Source organism: Plectropomus leopardus, chromosome 19 (assembly GCF_026936395.1).
Source record: "Plectropomus leopardus strain MGB_pleo_1.0 chromosome 19, ASM2693639v1, whole genome shotgun sequence".
NCBI classification, from domain to species: domain Eukaryota; kingdom Metazoa; phylum Chordata; class Actinopteri; order Perciformes; family Serranidae; genus Plectropomus; species Plectropomus leopardus.
In genome coordinates, this window is record NC_142194.1 from 22,724,887 (window position 1) to 22,750,953 (window position 26,067).

The 26,067-nt window shown below is 40.3% G+C and overlaps 1 protein-coding gene across 1 annotated transcript in view; it reads left to right on the top strand.

Annotated features, from left to right (window-relative positions):
* Positions 1–24,847, top strand: part of antxr1c (ANTXR cell adhesion molecule 1c) — a 51,144-nt gene extending 26,297 nt beyond the window's left edge. The window contains exons 12-18 of the mRNA XM_042507652.2: positions 5,255–5,333; positions 9,361–9,456; positions 9,644–9,682; positions 9,824–9,925; positions 10,022–10,189; positions 12,846–12,926; positions 21,212–24,847. Coding sequence (XP_042363586.2) covers positions 5,255–5,333; positions 9,361–9,456; positions 9,644–9,682; positions 9,824–9,925; positions 10,022–10,189; positions 12,846–12,926; positions 21,212–21,469 — 823 coding nt within the window. The 3' untranslated portion in view covers positions 21,470–24,847. The remainder of the gene's footprint in view (positions 1–5,254; positions 5,334–9,360; positions 9,457–9,643; positions 9,683–9,823; positions 9,926–10,021; positions 10,190–12,845; positions 12,927–21,211) is intronic.
* The last annotated feature ends 1,220 nt before the right edge of the window (positions 24,848–26,067 follow it).

The following is a 26,067-nucleotide window of genomic DNA, read 5'->3' on the forward strand; positions in this document are numbered from 1 at the left end:
TTACCGGGAGCTACATTATTCACAGAGGTCTGCTCTTCTTCAAAAACAAACAGACCTGGGGTTTAATTTATGAAAATGTGCCTAGGATCAAAAGCCAAAAATGGTGTGCACCATGTAAATATTCTGATTTAGAATGAGTCTTCTCACATTTCATTTCTTCAATTCACCACGCACATTCTCCCATCAAGTTAGATTTTATAGATCTCAACTTTAGCATGGGAAGTGGCATATACCTCTTTCAGGGCTCTTTTTGTGCAAATGTAACAATTGATTAGACCCCAGGTGATTAAAACCAGTAAAAACACTGAATAAAGCAGCTTTACGATACCGATCAAGTCTCTCAAATGCTGTTTGGCATGCCGGATACGCACCACTGGTCCAGCACCTGCTAATCTGTGCTCAACATTTTTCTCTGATAATTTAAGATTCGGACGTTGATGAGGTTTTAACTGGGAGCTGAATTATCCACAGGGGTCGACTCCTCTTCCAAACAAACAAAGTCATTCAAAATCGTAAAAACACTGAATAAAGCAGTTTCACACGTGGGCTGCTAACTATGGTGGCTGACGCAAAAATATGAATGTCCCTCTAGAGACAGTGTTTGGTTTGTCCGTTCTGGGCTACTGTAGAAACATGGCGGTGCAACATGGTGATCTCCATAGACAAGGACCCGCTCCCCATGTAGATATAAACAGCTTATTCTAAGGTTACAAAGAACAGAGATTGAAGAAAAAGAGACTGATTGCATTATATTCCATTTCTGCCAATAAATCCACCTAAATCCTACACAGTGGACCTCATTCAAGTAAAGCAGTTTCAAAGATTTTCAAACCACTGTTAAATACAATACAATGTTAAAATGCATGCTTTGCATGATTCTGGGGAGTCCTTGTGAATCTAGGAGCCTGATTTCAGGTCTCAAATCAGATCTTTTTATGAAACTGTATGATAATTTGTGTTCTAGTCTAAACCCAATGGAGAGCTTCTTTGTTTGCCTGTGAGAAAACACTCAATCTGACCTAAGTCGTAGCACACTGCTGGCTTCAAACTGCGATAAGATGAAGTAAATTTGATTGAAGTAGGTTTTATTTGTTAGTTCAGGATCACTGCAATGCTCTCTGGCTCAGTAAAAGAGAGAGGTGGCGGGGTGGGAAAACTAAGTCAACTGAGGTTGTTTTACTCAAACGTTCACCGCACGACAGTCACACAATTTTCAACCCAAGCAGCGGCCAGAGTCGCTTTTCATCAGCTGGTTGTGCTCTCTTTTTAGAGCTCAACCATGTTCCAACATAAACAATCCACAAACCTCTCTGACCCAAGTCTTTATGGGAAGAAAAGTACAACAGGCCACAGAGGAGAAGGTTCAGTGGACGCTGGTTAAAGACTTTAAACTGCATGGAGAGACAAAGAGGGGAGGAGAGGGCCTTTCAGCCATTATTAGACCATCTTTTTAAAAATGTTCTTGACCTGTCATGGTCATAGCATACTTTTATAATCATGATACAAATTCCTTCCTCTCATTCTCCCATAGAAGTTATAATTTACAGTTATTATTTGCACTGTTAGTGGTGTGGAAAGGAAGAATTTAACTGCTGTGAAGAGAGATTTAAGCAACCTGGACTGATGACTGAAGCTTTAATCGATACCTCGGCAGAAAGGTCGTAAAACTGAGGGTACATCATGTGCTGTTAGCTCCCTTAAATGTCTCTTTAAGCCAGTATAGTTCTTGTATATCTTTTCTAATCTTGCCTTAAACTTTCCGTTCCCTTCCCCCTCTCTTTTCTCTCCACTTCTTGTCTTTACTTTTGCTGCCACGGTGGCTCTTTTGCCCACCCACCTCCTTTTTCTGCCTGTCTGTATCTGCCTTTTATTTATCTCTTGTCAGACAGAAACTCTCTTTCATCCCCTGTCAGTCTTTTGCTCTCTTTCGCTTTCTTTCAACAATCTCCTTGTCCAGTTCTTGCTGATCAAAGCCATGTAGCAGCTAGCTCCGTCTTTCATGTGTGTGGCCATGTGTTTGTGTGCAGCTTGATTCTCGGCAGGGTGGAAAAACCTTCAGAGAGAGGGTCCAATGCCCAGACTACTGAAGTCAGTTTTTGACCAATTTGCAGCCACTATATCATGAAAATTTGACAATTAAGTTGTCACTTTACTCAAAGCTCCATCACTTATCATTGCTGGTCTTCTGGTTCTGGTCTATTTAGTCAGACAGTTTGGGTAAAGAATTTGGTCCCTCTGCCTCTCTAGATGTGGCATCATGGTGTCTAAAGCCATTTTTACGCAGAGATGGCACTAAAGAGTCGCCATGAAGTCCCTTCTTTTTGCCTCCTAGACAGAGTGCTGGCATCGCAAAGGCAAAGGAGGTATGACGTTATAACATAAGCGTCAGGGGACAATAACCATCATTTACTGTCTCTGTTATATGACAGCTGATCTCGTCCTCTGCTCTGAGGGTAAGGAGCTCCTAGACCTCATTGTTTTCTCAATTTGTGTATTTACGGCTGCTTTTTTTCTCTTTGAGTTAGCCACAGCTGCTACTAGCTGCTTTTAAATCTCCCATAGTGTGTTGCATGCAAAACTTTACTGCAGACTTAATACAGATGTCAATTCAGCAATGTTACCTCCACTGCCAGCTCAAATGCGAGAGAACTCTGCCCCCCATTCTGCGATTGTAGCTTTTTTACAAAACAGAGAGGCAGCATAATGGGGCAATATTCCTGCCTTGAACAGGCAGTGTAAAAGGGGCTTATGTGAGGCCAGTTACACAAAAGAAGAAGAAAAGTAATAGTTTTGCTTTCAAAGTATTTTAATGTAGATTTGTCTGTTAAACTGGGGAGATCCACACCATCTAATGAGTGTCAGACAAACTCCGGTGTTGTGTCTGCTCTGTCCCTTTCAAGTGTGTGTGTGTGTGTGTTTGTGTGTGTGTGTGTGTACGTGTGTTGTGTGTGTCCATGCTTGGACTGCCTGCCCTGTCTGTTTTACTTCCTCATCTAACAGCTGTCAGACAGGGTGCTGTACAACATACATTTCCTCCACATCCTCAAATTCACACTGGTCAGTTTTTTCTGGCTCCTTCCTTGTTTCTGTTCCACGTTTCTGGGCTCTTTTTTTGACAATATTTTAGTTTCATTAGAACCAAAACCAGCGAGTATTTCCTGTGTAGTCAAATATCTTATTATCATAGTGTTCCATTTTTTGTCCAAAATCTAATGAAGCACATGCCTCCATTACAAAAAATACTTTATTTATATATATTACAGTTTATTTTGCCATAAATTCTCACTAGAGATCCAAATCTGTATTAATCCGCCCCTGAAAATAGTTCCCATGCTGGTCCACAACATGCTAATGTTCGTTTGCCCTTTTTCTCTTGATGAGTTAATGTGTGCTCACCTTTTCTGATTCAGAAGTTCAGAAAGATTTTCAGGAGTCAAAATAATCCCCAGGGTCTCTTGTCAAAACTCTGAATAATGCAGTTTCACATTACAAATCATGCTTATTTCTGCCCTGTTTGGCATCTCACGGCAGGCGGCTCGTCTAACACATGCTAATGTGTGGTCATCTTTTCCTCTGATATGGAAGATCCAGACATTCAGGAGGTTTTTACTGGGATTTGAATTATCTTCTGAGGTCTCTTCCTCGCCAAAACAAAGAGACACAGAGATTGAAACTGGAAAAAACACTGAATAAATCAGATTCACTGTACAAATTAACTCTGGCGTTGGTCATTGTAGTTGAGCCTATTACTATGTTGGCCTACATGAAAAGTTGAAAATGTGAAAACACGGACGGCCATATTTCCAGCCAGTTTTTGATTTGTCCATTTTGTGCTACTGTAGAAACATGACGGTCTCGATGTAGATATAACCAGTGCACTCTAAGGTAACACAAACACAACAATTCTTATTTTTAGGTGATTATATAAAAAAGAACTTATTACATTATAATTAATTTTGCCGATATATCCCCCTAAATCCTACACAAATTTGAGTTGTGTTCTTTATCCAGGTACATACGACCATACTGTGCTGGTCTCATGTTGTACCTCCTCATACTTTACCACACAAAGATGCATCAGAAACATGAACGCAAACCGCCCCTTCTTTAGTTTCAGTCCCTCAGTGCCTAGCTGTTTATTGTCAGTAAGGTCCGTCTGCTGTTCATCATGAACTTCACCCATGACCCAAGCTCTTCTCTCTCTCCACCCTCCTTTTTTTAACCCAGACAGACAGCTCTCTGAGTCAGAGTAAAGACAGGTTTATCGGTCAAATGGCCTGCTTTCCATTTGCCAGATCTCATTCACATCCACCTGGTCCTCAAAGGAATAAAAACAGGGGAATGCGTGCCTTTTATCCACATGTTTTGAAGATTTGAACGAGAACAGGCTCCAAAGAGGCTACTGGAGGTCACATGAAATTCTCAGAATTGTTTTTCCGCACTCAGGGAAGGAGGAAGGGATTCTTTAGACCATCAAGAAAGACTCAGGCAGTTCCAAAAATCTTCGAAGGCTAGGGGAGGAGTTCGCATAAGGTCTGGACTGGAGGATGGGCAAAAGACATGTTTTGACAAAGAGTTTATCCGTTATAGAAGAGAGGACAAGAGGCATCGTTCACATTTCTGAGAGTGAAATTAGCATGGTGTCATGTCTTGGAAAATTACACAACCTGCCCAGAACCATAAAAACAAAATCAGAATGAGCAGGTTGTGTTTTGTTTTTCCATTTCGTTGATGTCTCACCTTGGCTTTTGTGCCTGCTGGGTCTCTGTGGGTCACACAATCACACCTACAGTTTGTTTATTCTGCTTTGGATTTTAGCCACAGTGGAAAACTCAATTACAAGTGAAACAGGGCTTGTAAACAAAAGCCACTCTACTCACCAAGTAGCTAATTTATTGGCCACAGTTTCGTAACATGTTCTCCTGCCAGGTTGGAGATGTTGGCAGCTGAGAGTCAAAACCAATCTGAGTCCAGTAACCTTTGAAGAACTAAATGAACTGGATTATTAGTCTAGACATCTCTTTGTTCTCCTGTGGTTGTTTTCTGTTGGTTCAGACTACATTTTCACTTCTAACAAACGACCTCACAGTTTGCAGTGACGTTACTTGGTGTGAACCCGAGTTCAAGTGACATCATTGTGGTCAAACAAACTGAGCTTACAAAGGAAATTCTCCAGACTAAATAGACTGCTGCTTGTTGTAATGTTAAATCCCAACATGATGATATAGTACTGACTTGTCCTGTTTTGTTTCAGGGTGATTTATCTGCAAGTGAGCATGAACGATGGTCTGTCCTTCATCAGCAGCAACGTGCACATCACCACCACAGAGTGTGTAAGTAGCGACTTCTTGACCCCTGTTAATACATTTAAAGAAGACCTATTTTTAAGTTCATACTTATTTTGAGTTTCTATTAAAACATGTCTACATGCTTTATAGGTAAAAAAAGACTTTATTTTCTTCATACTGTCTGAGACACTCTGTTTGAGCACCTGTTTCAAGGGTCCAACACACCAAACCGCCATCAAAGAACTAGTGACAACGAAGGCCGACTGTTGCATCGCCTGTGTCCTAGCCAAGAAGTTATACTTGAACAAGCAATAAAGACTACAGCCAACAGCCAACTGGCACATGTATTCTACACCTGCATAAGAGAAAATAACTCTCCATACCAACAGGCAGCAGTTGTCGGTCGTCGTTCAAAAATGCAAAGCAGAAGACTGGCATGATGTAAGCCAGTAAGCCCATTTTGAAAGAACAAAATATATTAGAAACAACACATACCATCAGGAAACATTTCTGCTAAAGAGCTCAATGGCTAAAAAAAATATTTTACCTTATATTACAAGTTTGTTTCCACCTTAGTCCCTCTTGACATCAGCTCTTTGTTCACTTTCCTCACTTCCGTTTCTCTTCTTGTTCACTGAGCTGAGCTAACAATCAGTGATTTATTCACCTACAGCTTCGCTAACACAGATTCAACCTGCTGAATCAACCGAAAAGCTGCCAGCAAGGGCTGACTAGTGCCAATGATATGGGACACACTGCAAAAAAATAGGACGACAGACATTCACCGACGTCTGATGGTCAGCCTAGTGTGTCAGGGCCATAAGCCACAGCACGAGGCCTTATCATCTTTGGACCGATGGGCCAATGGATTCAAAGACTGATATTTCCCTGATATTAGCATGTTGCTACATGTAGCAGTGTATATAATGGAAACACCTACAGCAACACCTGACGTAAGCTTTGAAGTTTCTTCACAACTGGACATGTCCCAGCAGGAATATAGTAAGAAACGTTGGAGAAATTAACAAAATCTACATCAAAGTATACATGTTTCTCTGGCATTAGCATGTAGCTACATGTAGCAGTGTATGAAACATAAACTCCTCCAGTAATGTGCTTGGAGCAGATGACCATATATAGAGAAGGTTGTCATGGAAACACAGTATTCAGAGTGATGTGAAACCTTAAGTTTTTGCTCACAGGGATTAGTTTTAAATACGTTTACTCCATTATCTAAAACTTTGGCCACGTTTAGTATGAACATCTGACACACAACATGACCCATGACAGAAAAGAGGGAACAGCATAATAGACCCCCTCTGACCTGCATTTGTACTGCAGATTATTCATCATTCAAAGTGTGGTTCAGTCAAATTATACAAGTATGAATTAAAACTCTTGGAATTTTCACAAATATTCTCAACAATGTCTGATGCTTAAAACAGATGGAAGTTGTTTTTCACTGCAGTTTCTCTTGGAAAGAGGATATGTATGAATACTGTTTTAATTTGTAGTTAAATAACTTCAAAATCACAATTATAGATTTACTTTTGAGATTTTGTATGTTTTGTAATATGACAAGAGGTTTTCTATTTCTCCTTGTATTGAATGTGGTTTCCACTCTTCTTCCTTCTCCTGTCCTCTCCAACCTCGTCTCTTTTCCTTGAAGCATGTTGTTTTTTATTCTCTGCAGTGAGTTTCCTTCCCCCCTTTATCTCTTTCATCTTCCCTTTCTCAATTTTGTTATTTTCTCCTCTTTTTTTGCGGGAGCCAAACCACAGGGGTTTGTAGTAGCGATCCACCCCAAAAAAACCAGTGAAGCCCCCGTTGTAGGAAACAAAAGGTTAGAGAAGCAGGTTCGTGGCCGTGAGGCGGTTCAAGTCTCAGGGTTTTGGTTATGGAAGTGAAAGAGAAGAATCCTGTCCTGAAGCGCCCCTGTGCAAAGCATTTACCTCGCAGTCCTCCCAGGTGTGTGAATGTATACTGCTGAGTCAGCATGAGGCAGGGTGGAGCGTAATTCCCTAAAAACCAAGATTAAACAAGATGCAATTTAAGACAATTCAAAGCAATTTAACAAAATAAAAGTCGTATGTTGGAACATATGGAACAGAGCCACAGTAGATTCCCACCCATCCAAAAAGCAACACGCTCTTTGAAGCTGTTCAGCCTCAGTCCGTGTGACATCATATCCATGAAAACTGTGGATTTAAACAGTTGTGTTGTGGTTCTTGATACACAGAGCTCAATTAGACATACCATTTCAATTAGCTGCTTCTTGCCGCTAAACTAAACCATATAGGCTTAAGTCACCCTAGGATTTAAGGAGGCACGACAAGTTGCTAACTTGTGATGGGTAGGCCCGGAGCAATAAATAACATGCACGCTGAAGTCCATGGATAAATCGGGAATGAAAACAACCCCCTCCCCAAATCCTCCCACAGTTGCACTTTGAGCATTTTAAGCCTTTGTAGTCCACAAAATGAGCCCATATAGCATGAGAAAATACACATTGTATGCGCAAGGGTGACAAGACGCAGATGTGGTCAGTCTTTGCGGTTTGCTAAACCATTCACAAATTGTGTCCGTCAGCTGTTGAAAGTTAAAGAAAACTTGCTGATTAGGAAACTTCTGAGATCAATAATAATTAGGTTCCGGTGACGATGGACCCCACTGCTGAGATGCGATAAATCCCCCATGTCTTTGCCACGAGATAGATAGGGGAAAGTGTAGCCACATGTGATCCTCATCTGTGGTCTGTAATGGGAAACACATTTGGCTCATGGACGCCTGCATGCTTTAAGTGACTGATGGATTTATTCGGGGATCACGAGGCTTACACTAACCACTATCATCGAGAAAAACAAAAACATTAATATTCAGAGTGACAGAACTAACGAAGAAAGTACAACTGGGTGTACAACATCCTCTGTTTCTAATACTGCTGCTTTTTTTTTCAGTTCCAGTACTACTACCCCCCAGCTTATTCCCAGGACTACTTGCACTACTTCTGGTGCTCATCCTGAAGTTATCATAACTTTTACTTTTTAAAATTTCATTTCCCTCTACTTTGCCAAAGAGCTACAATGATTTAACAATTAGTTGTCAACACATTAATTTATTTGCCGTGTAGTGGTTTTTATGACTCTGTGCCAGAATTAGCCCTGGGAAGAAGGCAATATGTTTTTGAGTTGTACGTCCGTCTTTCCTATTCTCATGAACGGAATATCTCAAGAACGCCCAGAGGGAATTTCTTCAAATTTGGCACATTTGGCATGTGAACGTGCCCGCTGCCATTCAGCTGTCCGCCAGCATATGATAACAACGTCACTGGTTCTGTTGGACCGCATTATCATCTGACACATCCGTGTGCGTTGCACGTGGACGTGGATGGTGGCTTTTGGCGTCACACTTGTATGCTAAAAGCACTAACAGAGTGGAGCTATTTGGTGAGTGCGGAATGAGAATAGGTTGAGCACACTTTTGGCACAGACGGAGCAGCATAACCTCAGGCACAGTGAAAGTGAAAGTTCATTCTGCGTAGTCTACAAGTTTGCTTTCATTCACCTCTGCAGCAGCTGCTCCTCTTATCCATCGATCTTATCTGATCAACTTTTCAAACTGCTAATGCGTAATAAAGGAAATCATGATGAGTTCTGCCTGTGCTGTGTTCACAGGCCAAGAAAAAAAATTGGAGAGGAGACATAGAATGAAAAAAAGGCTTAAGGGATTTTTACAAGGAATAAAAGTACAAATTTTCTGATTCCAGCTTTGTAAATGTCTTTACTCCTCAATGTCAGTAAACTGAATATCTTTGGGTTATGGACAAAACAAGACTTTTGACGACTTAATCTTGGGCTTTTGGAAACACTGATGGACATTTTCAAGATTTTCTGACATTTTGTAGAAGATACCAATATTCAGTTATTCAAAAAAAATCAACAGCTTAATAAAAAATTGAAAATCAATTAGTTGCAGCACTACTACATAGGGGACAGCAGTGTAGGGGTTGTAATATTACTGATGTGTGTGTGTGTGTGTGTGTGTGTGTGTGTGTGTGTGTGTTTCTCTCCAGTTTGATGGCACCATTCTCCTGATCACCCTGCTGGTGTTGTTCCTCCTGCTAGCCCTGCTCTTTATGTGGTGGTTCTGGCCTTTGTGCTGCACGGTGGTAAGAATCGCAAACTGCATCCAGGAAGGCGTTGATATTTAAAAGTGCCAATTAAATAACACTTATCCACAGCTTCAAAGGGGTTTGTCTGAACTCCAAGGGGCAAATAAGCACTTTAGGGGTCCCAACATAAAGATTCTCAGAGGAGGTCCTCTGAGATGTGATTAATGTCTCTCATGTTTCACAGGTGATTAAAGAACCACCTCCTCCACCTCCTCCTGAGCCTGTGAGTCAAACACCCACACACATATTTACCCACCAACTCTGCAGGAGAATGTGTGTCTACATAGTACAGTTGATATGTGTATTGGAAAGTATATCAGAAAGGAAAAAATAGTCAGCTTTGGTGTAATTATTTGTGTTTTAGGAGAGTTCAGATGATGAGGACGGTATGCCCAAGAAGAAGTGGCCCACCGTGGATGCCTCATATTACGGAGGAAGAGGAATCGGAGGGATCAAGAGGATGGAGGTGATCATTATTTAATCTACAGTGTCCCCAAAACAGGAAAGTTCTACCTCTGCTTCCATTTCTGTTAAATATTCATGTACTGTCCGCTTTCTGCAGGTGCGCTGGGGAGGAAAGGGCTCGACAGAGGAGGGGGCCAAGCTAGAGAAGCCGAAGAACGCTGTGGTGAAAATGCCAGAGCAGGAGTACGAGCCCTTTGAGCCGAAACCTAAGAAACCTCACAACAAGAAGGCGCCTCAGAGCCGGAAGTGGTACACACCCATTCGGGTAAACACAAGCTCTTTTTACACAGAAATCGCACTACAGAGCCCTTACAAAGTCCCCTCTTTGTGCCGCCCATTCATTATTACATAGAACCAAACAACGCCAGCGCATCATTGGCACTTTTTAAACAATAACATTTCAACAACAACCATTCACTGTCCTTGTTATGTGGTGGCTGATCTCTACCACTGTCTGGAGGGTAAGGAGATCCTGGACCTCGTTGTTTTCCCAAGTTGCAGACATTTTCGGCTGCTGTTCCTCTTTTAGTTAGCCTCTTACTGCTAACAGCTGCTTTTTAAATCTCCTGCAGTGGGTCACACACATAACCCACTGTCAAAATGTCACACCCATCCATTCCATGATCCCGTCATACCAGCTGTCCCTTTTAAACAGATGCTGAATTGGTGCTGTTGCTACCTCCCTTGACAACTTAAGCCTTTGAAAGTTTGTTTGACATCAGTTTTCTTGTGGTGCATTTAGACGCCTTTTGCAAGCATTTAAAACTTTAAAACTTTACAAACTGGTTTAATTTTTTTCTGACTTAATAGTGTGAGAACATGGGAAGAAAAGGCTATGAGCAACTTGACAATAAATATCCCGCGAATTGCAAGGAATTGTGAATGGGGAAGAAGAAAATGCGCTTTCACATGCAAGTCTTCTTTGTTAAGTCGAGATACGTTTGGTTTGCAGTGCATTTGTGAAAGTGGCTTCTGTTTCCTTCAGGACCAACAGACAATAAATGTCCCATTTATGAAGAGAAACTAAAGAGGAATGCATCCCAGTGCATCCTTGCAGCCTTGTGACAAAATGTCTGCTTTTCAGGAACTCAAAAATCCGCCTTGTTTACAGTTTGACCACTGTGCGTTTTTGAACTTTTGCCCAGCGAGTTTCAAATAACTGCGGGTGGCAGAATATTCTCAACCCACAGACGAGCCTGAACTCCCTCAACTGAAGTTAAAACATGAAAAGCACCACGAGAGGAGCTGCAGAGTTTTCACAAGACAGCAGGGAGGAATAAAGCCTGTTCTTGACATATTTATTTATAATTAGCTGCCTAAGCACAAAATCCACCAGCTATCAGTGTGCACACATAAGCCAAAGTAATGTGACAGATTCTCCAGACAGAGAGACATTGTTAGAGTTGGCGTCGGGGCTGTTTGTGCTTTAGCTGTACTCTACATTAGAGCTCTGTTGAGCAACACTAATCTCTCATACAGAAGCACCACTGACTGTTATGTGAACACACTGCTACCTTATAACTTTAAAGGCTGTATTTGGATTATTACACAGACTACACATGGCACTGCACTGATTTGTAGGGAAAGAGAAAGAGAAGAAAAAGAAGACTATAAACTGACTAGTCCCATTCTTCCTCTCAAGTACGTGTCACTGAGGCTCAAGGGGTGGTTGCACAAAACAACTTAAGTTCAGATTTTCATTAAAGTTTGAGTTAAAGTTCCCTCACAATAAAATTTATAGCACAAACCCAACTTTAGTGTTTTCTTCAAGGTTTTCTAAAATGTACAAGTACTTTTTAAAGTTTTTTCTTATCTCAGTCGAATCCCTTAACTGTTGCGCAATAGACCGTAGCAACCAATGTACTTACTTTATGTTAACCGCATCATGACTGAGTTTTTGTTAGGAAAAGAAGAAAATGAAAACAAAAATAGTGTTCTGCAAGTGGAATATTGCAATGAATACGCTCTTTATTTTACATTATAGATTTGACCACCAACACCACCACCGCTACATACACACACACACACACACACACACACACACACACACACATTTGTTTTTCTCTGTTTGCAGTTATATGTGGATCAAATTTACTTTTTGTCATGTGCTTTCTTTAACAGCATTCCTTCAGAAGTTTAACCCCCCCCCCCATTCGGTTTTTCCTTGTTTTCTTATCTTTAGTGGGGTTTTTTTACTATTTGTAGGCCAACTTTGTGCAAGTGCAAGCAGACAAAGAGTCTTCATGGAAATTATAGAATTAGGAGCAGTTTGTGGAGTTTGAGTTGTGGATGGATAATTGATCAGTTGATTTAATCACAGCTGATCTGATAAGACCAATAAATAAGAGGATCATCTGCTACAAAGGCGAGGAATGGAGATTTTTAGACTAGTGCAACTAACCATTAAGTTTTACTTTCACTGCATCTGAAATTCTACACTCAGGTCTTCCTAGAGTATAGTGCAATGAATAAAATAAATAAAAAAGAGATGACAGAAAATTAAAATGTGGCGGCACATGTTTAAATCGTGGTGTACGGGTAACCCTGTATGTTTGCTGAACTGTTTTTCCCTGGCAGATTGTTATTTATGAAAAGGAACCTGCTATATATGTGGCAGCAGAGATTCAGGGGGAATTAAGGTTCATGTGCCTTACGTTAAGGAAACATGGACCATCATTTTGCCAAGTGACTAATCTGCACTGCTCCAACCAGAGAGGAAAGAACTAATCTGAAGAATCAGCTGCTGCAGTATTTGTTTGGGATTAAAACCTGCAGAGTCTTGTCTTTGAAGGACCACAGACTAAATGTTCGCTGATACAGTAGAAACAGTATTAATAGGATTTGATTGAGTTACGGACTGCGGTGTTAGAGTGTTTGGCTTCCAGCTGTTAAACCTCTCCCATCTCCTCTGTCACGCACAGGGTAAACTGGATGCTATCTGGGCACTGTTTCGCCGCGGTTATGACCAGGTCTCCCTGATGAGACCCCAGCCCGGGGATCATGTGAGTACCTCAGCAGTATTTCATTTCATCAAATGCTTTTATCCACACCCACTCACATTCACTTCCCCTGCTCCACATTTTTTTTGCTTTAACTTCTTTCCTCCTGCAGTGTTTTATACCTGTGTTGACCCACAGCTGTATCGCCCTCTCATCTCTCTGTCTCCTTCCTTTCCACCTAGAATTAATTTGTTTCTGTCGTATTCAATGTATATGGCTATGAGTTTTTTTTAATTTCACTGGATAACTTAGATTACAAATACACTGATTATTTTTGTCCCCCATGCTTTGCTAAGCCGACCAACACATGCAGTTTACAATGAAAACAGTGGCAGATTTAACACTGACAACTCTAAGTAATTTTTTTTGCCTTTACAACAGGGATAGCCATGGCCAGAGGATTTATGTTTTCCAGTTGTCGACCATTCGCTTTGAATGTGACATCTCAAGAACACCTTAAGGGAATTTCTTCAAATTTCGCACAAACGTCTCCTTGGTTTAAACAAGGAACCAAGGCAGAATTTAGCTTTTGGTGGTGAAAGATCAAGGTCACTGTGACCTCATCTTTCTTGTTCTTGTGAGCGTCATATCTCAAGAACACCTTGAAGGAAGTCTTTCAAATTTGGCGCAAACGCCAACTTAGACTCAATACTCACTACTCTGAGTGACAGTTTGTCGCCACCTCTCGTACTCCGTAGCTCTGACCTCAAACCCCAATGTGGTCACTTCTGGTTCCAAAAACTCAAGATGGTAAGTTTCAAACTTGAGGCTTCAAAATAGGAGTCCACAAACCAATGGATGATGTCACGGTAGCTACATCTATTATTTTTACAGTCCATGGTAATGACTTCTCAAACACACCCTAAAGCATACCCTTTTTTTCATCTATTTATCTGTTTTTCTGTTTTTCTTTTATGTATTACCGTCGACATTGGACCATAATTTACAAAATTAACATCATGCTGTATTGAATAACAGCTGAAAAAAGCGGTTGAGACCATGAACTCATTAGGAAAATGTCTGTTTCACATAAATTGGACTTCTTTTTGCAACCAATGGAGTCAACCCCAGTTGGCCATTAAAAAGAATGCAAGTTAAAGTATACGAGTTTATGCTACAAAAAATATGTAATAAAATGTGTCCAAGACCACCTCAACAAGTTGTTTGAGTGACTTGTAGACTTGTATTTAGTGCAGTCCCCTTGTGACTCGGTCACCCAAGACACATTTTACAACCAAGTGTAAACATCATGATGTTCAAAATTTGCTCCATTTAAAAGTCTTTTAGTGCGACCATAGTCTAAAAATGCTTCGGTCATCTGTACCCATTACTCATCCCGTCCTCCCTTCCTCCATCTGTCTCCCCGTCTCATTCACTGCTGGCGTTCCTGTGCTGGCTAACACCTCGGCTGGCCCGTCTCCATCCCGTCAAGCCAGCTCACACCTGCTTCATATTAGACGCCATAAATCGGATAAAAAGCAGAACCACAGCTCGCACCCAGACACATCCTTGTAGCTCGATAGGAGTGTTTCCTGATGTGTTCGTGTGTGTAAGATGGTAAAAATTCTCTCCTCTTCTTATATCAGGCACATGGTTCAGTTTTAATGAGGGGCACTTTTGTATTAAAAAGCTCCGGATATGAGTTTGGTTAGATTGTGGTGAGGAGATGAGAAAGTTGAGCACAGAAAGCTCTCTGAGGATGTTTCAAATCTCTGAAACTTTCAGCAAAGTCAGTGTAAATGTTTAATGTGTTCGAGGGAATCTTTATCAGTTCCATCTTCTTTAATGTTGATGGGCAGTTTAGTGGGACGTGATTAACCCTTTGAAACCATGAGTGACATCACTTTTCTTGTGCTGATTTCAGACACCTTGTACAAGTATTGAAACCTTTAAACCCTGAGCAAATTAGTGCAATTTTTTTAAAGACAATGTAAGTAAAAAGACAATGAGTAACTTGTTTAGAAATATTCCACAAATTACAATAAATTAGTAGATTTAGAAAATATTTTTTTTAAAAAACATCTAGGACAAAATAAAAAAGCTAGGGAAAAATTACTACTACTGCTACTACAGAATTATTATTATTATTTAAACACTTTTCCAAGTCATTTACTTGTTTGTTTTTTGTTTTACTTTAATATTTTTTGTTTTGTTTTTTTAAATAATTTTCTTTTTACTTTTTACTAATTTCTTGTTAATTTTTTAAAGATTATTTGTTAGGCTTTTTGCCTTTTTTTTTAAGATAGGACAGCTTTAAGCGTGAAAGGGGGGATGACATGCAACCAACTGAGCTACTGGGCACCCCTATTTTTTTGTTAATGTTAGGGTAATTTCTTTCTTTTTTTGTTGTTGTTGCTAATTGCCTTCTTCCAATGTGTTTGACAGAAATCCAGCCAAATTGTTCAAGTTTCAAAGGGTTAATGAGGAATATAAAATCTGTAGTTCTCTGTAGGCTGCTTTGTTAGTCATTCTGGCAATTTGTTTAATTAGCACTAACACTAAAATAATATGGTGAACATGGTCGACATTATACCTGTTAAACATTAGCATGTTAGCATTGTCATTGAAAACAAGTTAGCATGATGAATGTGGAAAATTACACTGACACTTTTTCAAGCTCTCAACAGATACATTTCTCTCGAATTTTGGTCACATAACTTGTTAAAAATCCATGTTAGTGAGCACTCCTCCTTTTCCAAGATAATCCACCCACCTGACAGGTGTGGCTGATTAAGCAGCATCATTAGTACACAGGTGTGCCTTGGTATGGTCACAATAAAAGGCCACTTTAACATGTGCAGTTTGATCACACAACACATTGACCCGGATGCTGACTGCAGGAATGTCCACCAGAGGTGTTGCACTTAAAATGAATGTTTATTTCACTACAACGTCTTTTCCCTAAATTTGGCAAAACACCTGTGTAGTAAGTACACAGTACAGCCTTGCAAGGCTGCTAGCATGGCTGAAGACTCTTAGTCCATTTCTTGACTTCTTCATCCACTCTTTTTCTCTTTCTGCTTTTTCATTCTTCACTGCCCTCCCTCAATCTTTTCTATCCCGACTCTCCTGCTGATCACGCCCCGTCCCAGGCTCTAGTTAAAATCATGCCTTATTAGCAAAAAATTTCCAATGATCTTTTTTAACGGGAATTCCACATTTAAGAGTGTTTTCTTGGCACCCCTAACAGGAACAGAGAGATTTGCTCTCAGCTTTCCCAGAGAGAGAAAAAAAAGCAGTCAGCATCAGCTTACGATTACATCTTCACCAAAGCAAACTGGCAGTCAGATAAAAAAAAAAAAGATTTGGGATTTGATTTCCATAGTCAACTAATTTCTCTTACCCAGAGAGGCTTTTAGCAAAGGCTGCATGCGTAATATCTGCATGACGCAATGCTGACTTTCTTAAAGAAATCATGCCTCTCTTTCCACTCAAATAATGTCGTCTCCTCAAGCCATTTGCGGTTTATAACGAAGCGACAGAAACATCTCCTAAGCCAGCAGGCCGGCTCATTTCCAGGTAATGTTTAATTTCATAGAGTGGAAACAAGCGCAGGACACCTCTTGCCTCTCTTTAAGTGTTACCTGCAAAGCTATATGATGTTAAATTTCCTGCCACAGTCCCACCAGTAACAGGGCAAAGGCTCATAATCCAAAACTGGCATACTTTCAGATTAATAGGAACATTCACTCTTTACATGAGGCTGAGTTCAGTCTGGATTCTTCATTGGTCATTCTATTACCATGGTGCGTTTTTCATGGCCATGCCGAGTGCCACAGCAACAGCTGAATGTCACCCTTGAGACTCGGGGCTGGCAACAGCATGAGCCTACAGCATTACTACACCCACAAAATGACCATTTGTATATCAGTTACCAGGCTATTCTTATGCACTCTTTGTACATTTTCCTTTGAAAAGTTATGCGCCAAAATTCGTTCATATCCCAAGTTATGATGAGCCAGTAATTTGTGCATAATCCATGTATTTTGGAAGGCTGTGATCACATGACCAATGCCCTAAAGCACTGATACTCAACTTACAGCCAGTAGGTCAAATCTGGCTCCCGAAATCTGGCCAAGTGGCCTCCCAACCATCTTCATTTAATTCATAAAAAAAAATAAAGTGATTCATACTGGGAACTATTTTTGTACTTTTAGTTAAAATAAGGTGCCAGACTGCATAAAACAGAGGTAAATAGAGCTAGTTTATTTTTAAAAAAAAGTTAGCGTAGGATCCCCCGCGCCCCTCTGACAGAGGTCGCAGCTAATGTCCTAAAATCAGAAAAACGTAGTAATGTTTTAGTAAATAGGCATTTGTTTGGGAAGTTCTGCGCCTACAACAGGATAAAAAAGACTTGAATTATACTGCTCAAGTTGTGTGAGTTTGTAAATACTTTTGATATAGTGTTGTTATTCTTAAACGTGGATGCCTTTTACTCCAATTCATTACTAATTTTTGGATTCTTCATTCACTGCGAAGGCATTCAAAAAAACCCAATATTTTCTTCACAAATTTAACATAAAATTGTATGAGTAACTGATATAAAAATCATTATTTTCTGGATGAAATATTTCTCAATGTTGTAATGTAGATAGTTTTTACTAAACCAAAAAAACTGGATCTCCCCCTGTACAGTATACTGCTCTGGCTGACACACTTTTTATTTTTTCCAGCAATGAACTCAACAACCCTCCTCTTGTTTGCTTAGTGTAGGCTCTGTACAGAGCGATACAGAGCAGAGCGCGTGTGCGTGTGTGTGTGTGTGTGTGTGTGTGTGTGTGTAGTAGTGTAGTGAGTATCATTATAAAGCTAAGTCTCATGGTTTGGCTTACATTCAGACTCTCAACTTTGTGTTCAGCAGTGATAGATCAGAGTTAAGATCACAAGGATGTTATCTACATTCAAGACAGGAGTAAGGCATTATGAGTGTGTGTGTCACCAAACCACATCCATTTAGCTGACGTCAGAGTGTCCGGAATGAGGTAGAGCTAGCCTCTCTCTCTCTCTCATGCACATTAACACAAACATTTAACTGGCTAAAGGACATGAGGTAATACCAGGGCTGTCTCCACCAACCGACCATGTCTCACAAACATTTTGCCCAGGCTGAGGCAATTTTATGACCTTGGTAAGACTGTAGACAGTGGAGGAGGTCAGTGAGAAAGAACGGGAGAGTGTGCCTTTCTTTAATCCAGGAAAATGTTCATGGATTCAAACTGGGCACTAACAGAACAATGTACATGAAGTGAAACTGGGTTTAAAAAAGCTGCTCTTCACACGCGGTTCAACATTTCTCAATTCATTGGTCAATTTTTTCTCTCGGAATCACCTGAATGAGAGAATACAAACGTAAAAACGGCTTTAAAAAAAAAAAAAAAAGAACAGTTTTACCACTGCAAAGGTGGTCTTTTCATAAAACTAGATGACCTCTGCAGTAGAAAAACTCAAATATTGAAATTGGTGCTAAAAGACCATAAAACAGATCAGAGAAAACATTACATATCACAGCTGAACAGTAAGCTAAAGCATGTTACTGAAAACATTTGAAGTGAGAAATAGGCAACTCAGTAACATAATCTTGGTTTATATTTAATCATCCTTGCTTAGTTTTATTGTTTGATTAAAATTTTTTGCTTTCATTTTAAGCAAGTGGGAGTTCAGCTCATTCCCATTTTCAGCCTATCAAATACTATCACTTGGTCAGTGAATTCAGCATCAGACCCTACACAAAGGCACATTTTACAGTAGTATATGTTACAGTAGATATGCTGTGGGTCGGCGACAGCTTGACGCATAATAAGCCCCTTGAGGGAAGGTGGATAGGTCCAACAAACCCTGAACTTTCACCCAGTTTACTTCGGTTATGAATGTTAAGCCAAATCATGATGGTTTTTTTTCCAAAACCTACATATGCATTTGTTGCACAAGATAGTAAACGTAAGGTGTTTTAGCGGCGCAAGTTTATTTTAAAAAGGACTATGCATCTAACAAGCAGAAACTATACATTTTGTGTGAAGAAGGAAGTGTATTTTGGAAGGACACAATGCATTTAACAGGTATAATTTGGCGTCCTGGAACAACAACAACAACAGATTTAGGGGGATTCTTGGCACGTCACAAGCGGTAACAGATGGCGAGTTGGGATGAGAATGTTTTGCAAAGTTTGGGTCTAGTTTAAGAAAGAGAGTAGCAGGTCTGTCTCTTGATCAACACTTAACACTCTTTGTGTCCACAGTGGTAGCATGGTTGGTGGGCACTACGAAAATGGCGAAGTACAACCTGTAATTTTGGAAAACAGCATAAGAGCCAGCGAAACTCCCCTGGATGGTGCAAACGCATCATCTGACAGTAAATCTGATAGCGTTTTGCTAGACGATAAGAAGAGAAATCTTGCATTGGTTATATGGGGGGAAGTTCACCACAGTTCATCTACACATACTACAAATATTGTTTTGATACAAAACTTGTAAAAAAAACTGGTAGTATCTCATAACTTTGAAAAGCCAAAGGCAACACAGGAGAGTTACTTTCTTACATAATTAAAGGAAAGGTCAACACAATGTACATGTAGCCATCAGCAGCAGCCAGTTAGCTTAGCTTAGTTCAGCACCAGTCACCCAGACCAGCTAATAAAGAAAAAGACTAATTATTCATTAGTTTCTTTATAAATCCTCTGGGATGGAGCCAAAGTGCAGCTCTGGTTTAAAGAATTTCACATTGCCCAAAGAATGTAGTCTCTGCACTTCTCCTCTGTGTGGTTATATCCATGAGGCATGAAAACAGTTTAAAGAATTTGAAAAGATCCTCACCCTGGCTTTTTTTATCGATGTCTAGGAATGCCAGACTGGATAAGTGGTGACAGACCAGAAAGTGGTGGTCGCTGCTGGATTTGTGTCCTTTCGAGTCAACTTTTAGTTATCGCTCACAGCAGCTAATTTATAGTCGGTATGAATGGAATGTGTCCTCTGTGACTGTTTTAAATGAGGAGAGGAGTGTGTGGTGGATGTAGAGCTGTTCAGCGAAATGATAGAGGACAGAAGTGGTTGGCTTGAGTAGAGGGCAAAAGTTTAGAGCAATAGTGAAGAATTGCCTCATTTACATTTGGTTTATCATCATTTTTCAGATTTCTGGTATCGATTTCTCTAGACATTCCAGTGCAAAAAAAGCTTCTTTTTTTTTTTTTTTTTTTTGCTAAAACACAAGGTACAACACTTTCCCTCATTTTCCACTCCGTAAAGCCACAGCCCTGTGGCTCCAATCACTGGTTATTAGCAGATTAACATGACTTCACTCTGCTCCGGCTGCCAACCACATGCAGCAACGGAGCAGGTCAAGTTACCATGGTAACATCGACCTCTGTGAACCCTGGTAAAGCTCGTGGTTAGTGTAATATTTAACAAGCAGCTCAGGAGTGAAATGTGATTTCTGTGGGAACAAATTCATTTGTTTTACAGTCTGATAAGTCGACCTCACGTTGTTAAAATTTTACATCTCCGCTGCTACCTTTTACCCACACACACACACACACACAAAGCCTCTAACCCAAATCCTTCCCTATCTTTTTTGCTCTCCATATGGTCCATAATATAAGGGTTTCTTTGGTAAGCGACAGTTCTCGGGACAGAACATTGGATCATTTGTGTGGGGGCGACAAAGCGGGGATTTGACTGTAATCTAGAACACCAGCTGGCCATGCACACACACACACACACACACACACACACACAGACACACACACACAGACACACACACACACACATACAGAGAGCAGTGACTATACTGTGACCATGTGGTCGACTGATGTCACCACCTTCTTAGCCCAGATGTGCTTCAGATAAGACACCTGGGTGTGTTTGTACCTGAAAGTGTGTGTACATTTTTACTCAAGGTTTCAATTATTTTTCACAATCCAACCTACTTTTTTGTCATACATATACAGTATATACCTATATACCTTACTCACTCAGACAGTTATCGTATTATTATTCAAACACCATCACTTTTTAACAAGACTGAGAGTTTGCAGGTTTGTCTGTGAGGCCAAGCTTAGACACAGTGCTGCTAAATACTAATGTCATTTCATGATGAACTGCTCACAGTTACAATAATAATGTACTGAGAACCAAGCAAGCCTGTAGCGTGCTATTGTTTGATAATAGGCATTAAACACAAAGTTGGTGGGCTAACTGACAGATTGATTCATAGAGCCACTAAAAACTTTTAAAACTTAATTGCATATTTGAACTGAAACCTTTTGTGATCACCCATGTCTCTTTCCTTCCCTTCAGGGTCGATGCATCAACTTCCAAAGAGTGAAAGAAGAGTCAGCAGCAGCCAAAGCCCCACCTCGCACCCCGATCCACACACCCTTGCCCCCGCCACCGGACTACCGCCCTGTGACCACCTCTCCGTCTCCCACCGCTGCCAGCCCTCCTGCCAGATCACCCCCATCAGGCCAGGTACCCCTAGGACCGCCACCATCCCGCACACCCCCCGGGCTTCCCTGTGCACCTCCATCGCGCCCCCCACCCACCCTCCGACCCTGAATCACACAGACCCCACCCAATGCACCCCAGCTTTGATATCACAGACTTACCGCTCTGTTGACCAGTTCTTTCAGTTTGAAGGTTGTGGTCCTTGCTGCCAAAGATACTCCTGCTATAATCCAAAGATCAGCAGTAATATCAATCCCAGTTGTTCTGCGTTTCTCTTCTTGTGTGGGACAGAGTGTCAAGTCAAACTGTAAGTTGGCATGCTAAACTTAGGAGGAAAAAGGTTGTTTGTGTGCAGATGAAGAGACGACCCCCCCAACGATGGAAAAAGCAGTTTGACTTGACATTGTGTCCCACACAGGGGGTGAATGTGGTGATGGGGGATAATATTTACTTAGTGTTTGTGAGATCAGGGAGGATTGTTGCTGGACAGCAAAGCATGTAGGGACAGGAAGTCCACAGAAGAATTACGCAATGGATGAAATATCTTTGTTGTCTTTATCCACTACTGAGTTAGGCCATTGTTGTCAAGAGTTAAGGCTAAAAGTAGGTTGTTCATGAAAATCTGAGGTTAAACCTCGGGCAGAACGGATTGGCTTTTTTCTCCATTTCTGTGGTGGTGAATCAGAGAAATTGGGAATTAGATTTCAAAGAAATTTAAATGTTGTCACATTGAGTAAATAAGGTTAAATATATCTGATTGCTTTCAAAAAGTAAATTTCAGACATTGTTAATTGTTCTCAGTGCCAAAGTGATTTTTTCTTAACCTTTTTGTGATTTTTCTTTTATCCAACAACATGCTAACAAATGTCAGCCGTTAAGAAGGACAGTTCAGCCCAAAAACAAAAATACATATTTTTCCTTTTACCTGTAGTGAAGTTCCAAAAAAGAAAGACAGTATTAATGTTTACATACAGTGTTGTCACAAGCTTCTTGTTCATGAGTAGAAGCACGCCTCCTTCTGCGTGGTGATATGGTTGGCGGGTATAGTTTGGTAGCAAGAAAATAGATCGTACATGAAACTGCTTAAACAAGGTCTGTGGATTATCTTAAACTCCAGAAAAGACCAGGAGGGCAGCATTAATGTTTAAATCCTGCGCTGGTCTCTTGTCCAATTGTACAGTTGGCTGGTATGGTTTGGCACGAAGAGAATAGTTCTGGCATAAAACTGCTTGCAAAAAGGATTATCTTGAGCTCCAAAAAAATGGAGAATAAGGAGGACAGCATTAATTATACATCCTGTGCTGTCATAAGCCTCTTGTTCATGAGTAGATGCACAATTCCTTCTGCACAGTGATACGGCTGGCAGGTGTAGTCTGGCAGAAAGAAAAGAGTTCCTACATAAAACTGCTTGCAGGTAAGAGGAGAGTCTCTATTTTTGATTTTGGGGATGAACTGTCCCATTAATACAGAAATGATACAGGTACATGATTTTGTGGTCCAGTTCTTGTACCATTCAGTGACAGGGAAGTGTACAGATGTTTTATGGAGGGTATGTTTTTACAATATGTGTTTGAGATGAGTTTTTGAATGTTGGTTGATATCTTTGAGGCTTTGGATTTTGTCCTTAACCACCTTTTCATGTTTCATTGAATTTAGAATACAACAATATATATATTTTTATGTTATTTTTTGGTATCTGCGCACATATACTGCTGGACAACTACAGTACGTATTCATTTTTGTTAGCATTTGGACATTGAAATTGAATAACTAGAAATCAGGTTAACGTCTCTCCTCACCTCGACTTTGATACAAATATGTGTGTTTTATGTCTACAGTTTTATCATCACCAGTCACATTGCAACTGCAGGGCAGTTCAAAGAGCATCTAATTTATTTTACTCCCCGAGAGAAATAGAGGAGAGTACTTGAATATCGACAAGGTGTCCAACCACCAAGACGGACACTGTGCGCAGAATTTAGAAACACAACAGCTAGCCAGTTCAGAGTCATATAAGGTATACTAGCGTTTTACAACAACTCAGCTGCACTGAGAAACTTTTAAAACTGTGATCCCGTCACAGTTTTATATTTTAAGAAAAATCTGGGTGATTTGAATCTGGGTGTTGTTTATGTGCTTCATAGCTTCTTGATAGCAAATCAGAAGGCGCCACTAGCAATGTGTACATGTTAGCATTGACTACATGCTAAATTGAGGGGAGAAATAGCCTCGAAAAATGCACAAAAAACAGAACTATAAGATTAAGACTTCAGGGTGTAGAAAAGAGGTTGAAAAATGCTGGTATTCCTTCTATATCCAGTGCCTTCTGGAATTTTCTTCTTTTTTATACTTTTATTTTGATGTACGTCATTCAATTACGTTGTGTACCGTTGTGTTAACACTTGCATTCAGTATCACTCTTAGTGCCTCAAAGTTGAGTATGATGACCTATTGGGTAAAGCTGTTTTCATGCACTTTTCCTACATTTTCCTATGAAAAGTAATGCACTAAAATTCATACATATCCCACATATTGATGAGCCACTAATTTGTGTATAAACCACATATTTCAAAGGGCTGCGATCATATGATCAATGTGTTTTCAGGAGTAAAGGAGGAAGCAGTTCAGCCCAGTAGTTTGACAAACTGCTGGACATCATCAGTTTGAAACGCTGCTGATAACAGCACAATAGAAGGAGCTGGAAAGTCCCTATAGGGTGGGTTTGCGGGTTAACAGATGGGTCCAACAAACACCGGACTTTCACCTAGGAGCCTGCTGTTTGCCTCCCATTTGAATGTTGAGCCAAATCATAATGTTTGTTTGTGCATTTTTGTAGGATATAGTAAGAGAAGTATGAGAATATGTTGCTTTACTGTATTGTGGCCTTGACAACCAGAAAAAGACACAAGACACTTGTGATATCGCAATATCCCAAGATCTAAAAGGACATCTAGTCACATATCACAATGTCAATATAATATCAATACATTGACCAGTCCTATTGCAATCATCAAACTTGAGCAGCATTGGTATGATTACCATAAACAAATTAGACCTGGGTAAGACAAAATGGGATAAAAAAAAAGCAAAATATTATTTCTTTGGATTCAGCAGAGTGCATTTCCTTATTTTATCTCTGCTCTGATCAGAACATACAGATATGGCTGCCACTCATTACTGCACAAAATTGCTGAACTTTCAAAGAATTACTGTTAGAGAGACTCAAGAGGCTTTGTTTTTTACAATGTGCTAATCCCCCGCTGTAACACCCAGAAAAGAACATCGGTATAACTGTAGCATTGATTCAGGATCAGTGTTTAGAGGCTGTCAGAGCTCAGTGTCATTCCTAATCAAGATGAGATATGTTAATCAGTGTTTTTTATAAACAGCAGTACTGAAGCAAATATGAAAGACGTATATGATTTTCTATTGTTGGTTGACATGACTTTTTTTAAACAGTATCAATAAAGGTTGACTTCCAAGCTTCTACCAGAGAGTCTGTGTGTGATTTGTGCTTGGACTTGTGTAATACAGGATTCAGTGTCCTGCTGGTCTAATTTCCCTTTCGCAGCTCCACCCCTGTAAGTTTGTACAGTGGATAACTGTACCATTCACAGTTAGCCCTGTATACTACCCACAGACGCATTTTGGCCACCCTCATAAATGCAGAATTATAGTTAAGTCCTATTCAGTGAAGCTTATTCATATGAAACTGTAGCTGCAAGGAGTCTCCTGACTGCCAAAAATAGGCCCTTTTCACAGCAGACATTTTAACTTATGATAGCAAGCGCAGGTGTAATTAATGACATTAATGACTGAGTCTGTTTAATTAGATTCCACTGACCCTGTAAAATGAGGTATTACTACAATCAAAAACACACTGGAAAACCATTGTCAGTAAATACATTTTGTTGCAGCATCTACAAATTCAGGTTCAGACTCTACCATGCAAAACAAAAGCAATATGTCAACAACATCCAGAAGCACTATCAACTGGACTCAAGCTCATCTGACACAGACTGACACAATGTGTGCTGTGGTCTGACGAGTCTACATTTCACATTGCTGTTGGAAATCATGGATGTTGTGTCCTCCTGGCTAAAGAGGAAAAGGACCATCCAGACTGTTACCAGCTCAAAGTTCAAAGCCAGCATCTGTGATAGCATGAGGGTGTGTTAGTGCCCGTGGCATCATGGGTAACTTCCCATCTGTGGAGGCACCATGAAAACCTGTGTGCTAAACAGTACACAGGTTTTGGAGCAACATATGCTGCCATCCAGATGACATCTTTTGAGGAATGTCTTTATTTATACCAGTAAGACAGTGAGACACATTCTGCTCGTTTTTTAACAGCTTAGCTTCATAGTAAGAGTGCAGACACTAAACTGGCCTGTCTGCAGTTCAGACCCGTCTCCCATTGAACATGTATGGAGTGTTTTAGAACACAAAATGTGACAACAGAGACCCCGAATGTTTTTGTTTGTAGGGTAAGGGTTTTTTGTTGTTGTTGTTGAAAAAATCTCTAGTAACTCCCCTGTGCACAACCTGCCCAAAAACAAAACACCAGTCAGACAAAATTAGCGACTAGCTGATCAACAGAGAAGACTTGGCAGCTAAAGAGTCAGATATTCTCTCAGGAGTTGGTAGAGACCCAAACAGAGCTAAAAGGGGAGTGAATATTGGACTAAACATTCCTTAACATAACTCCA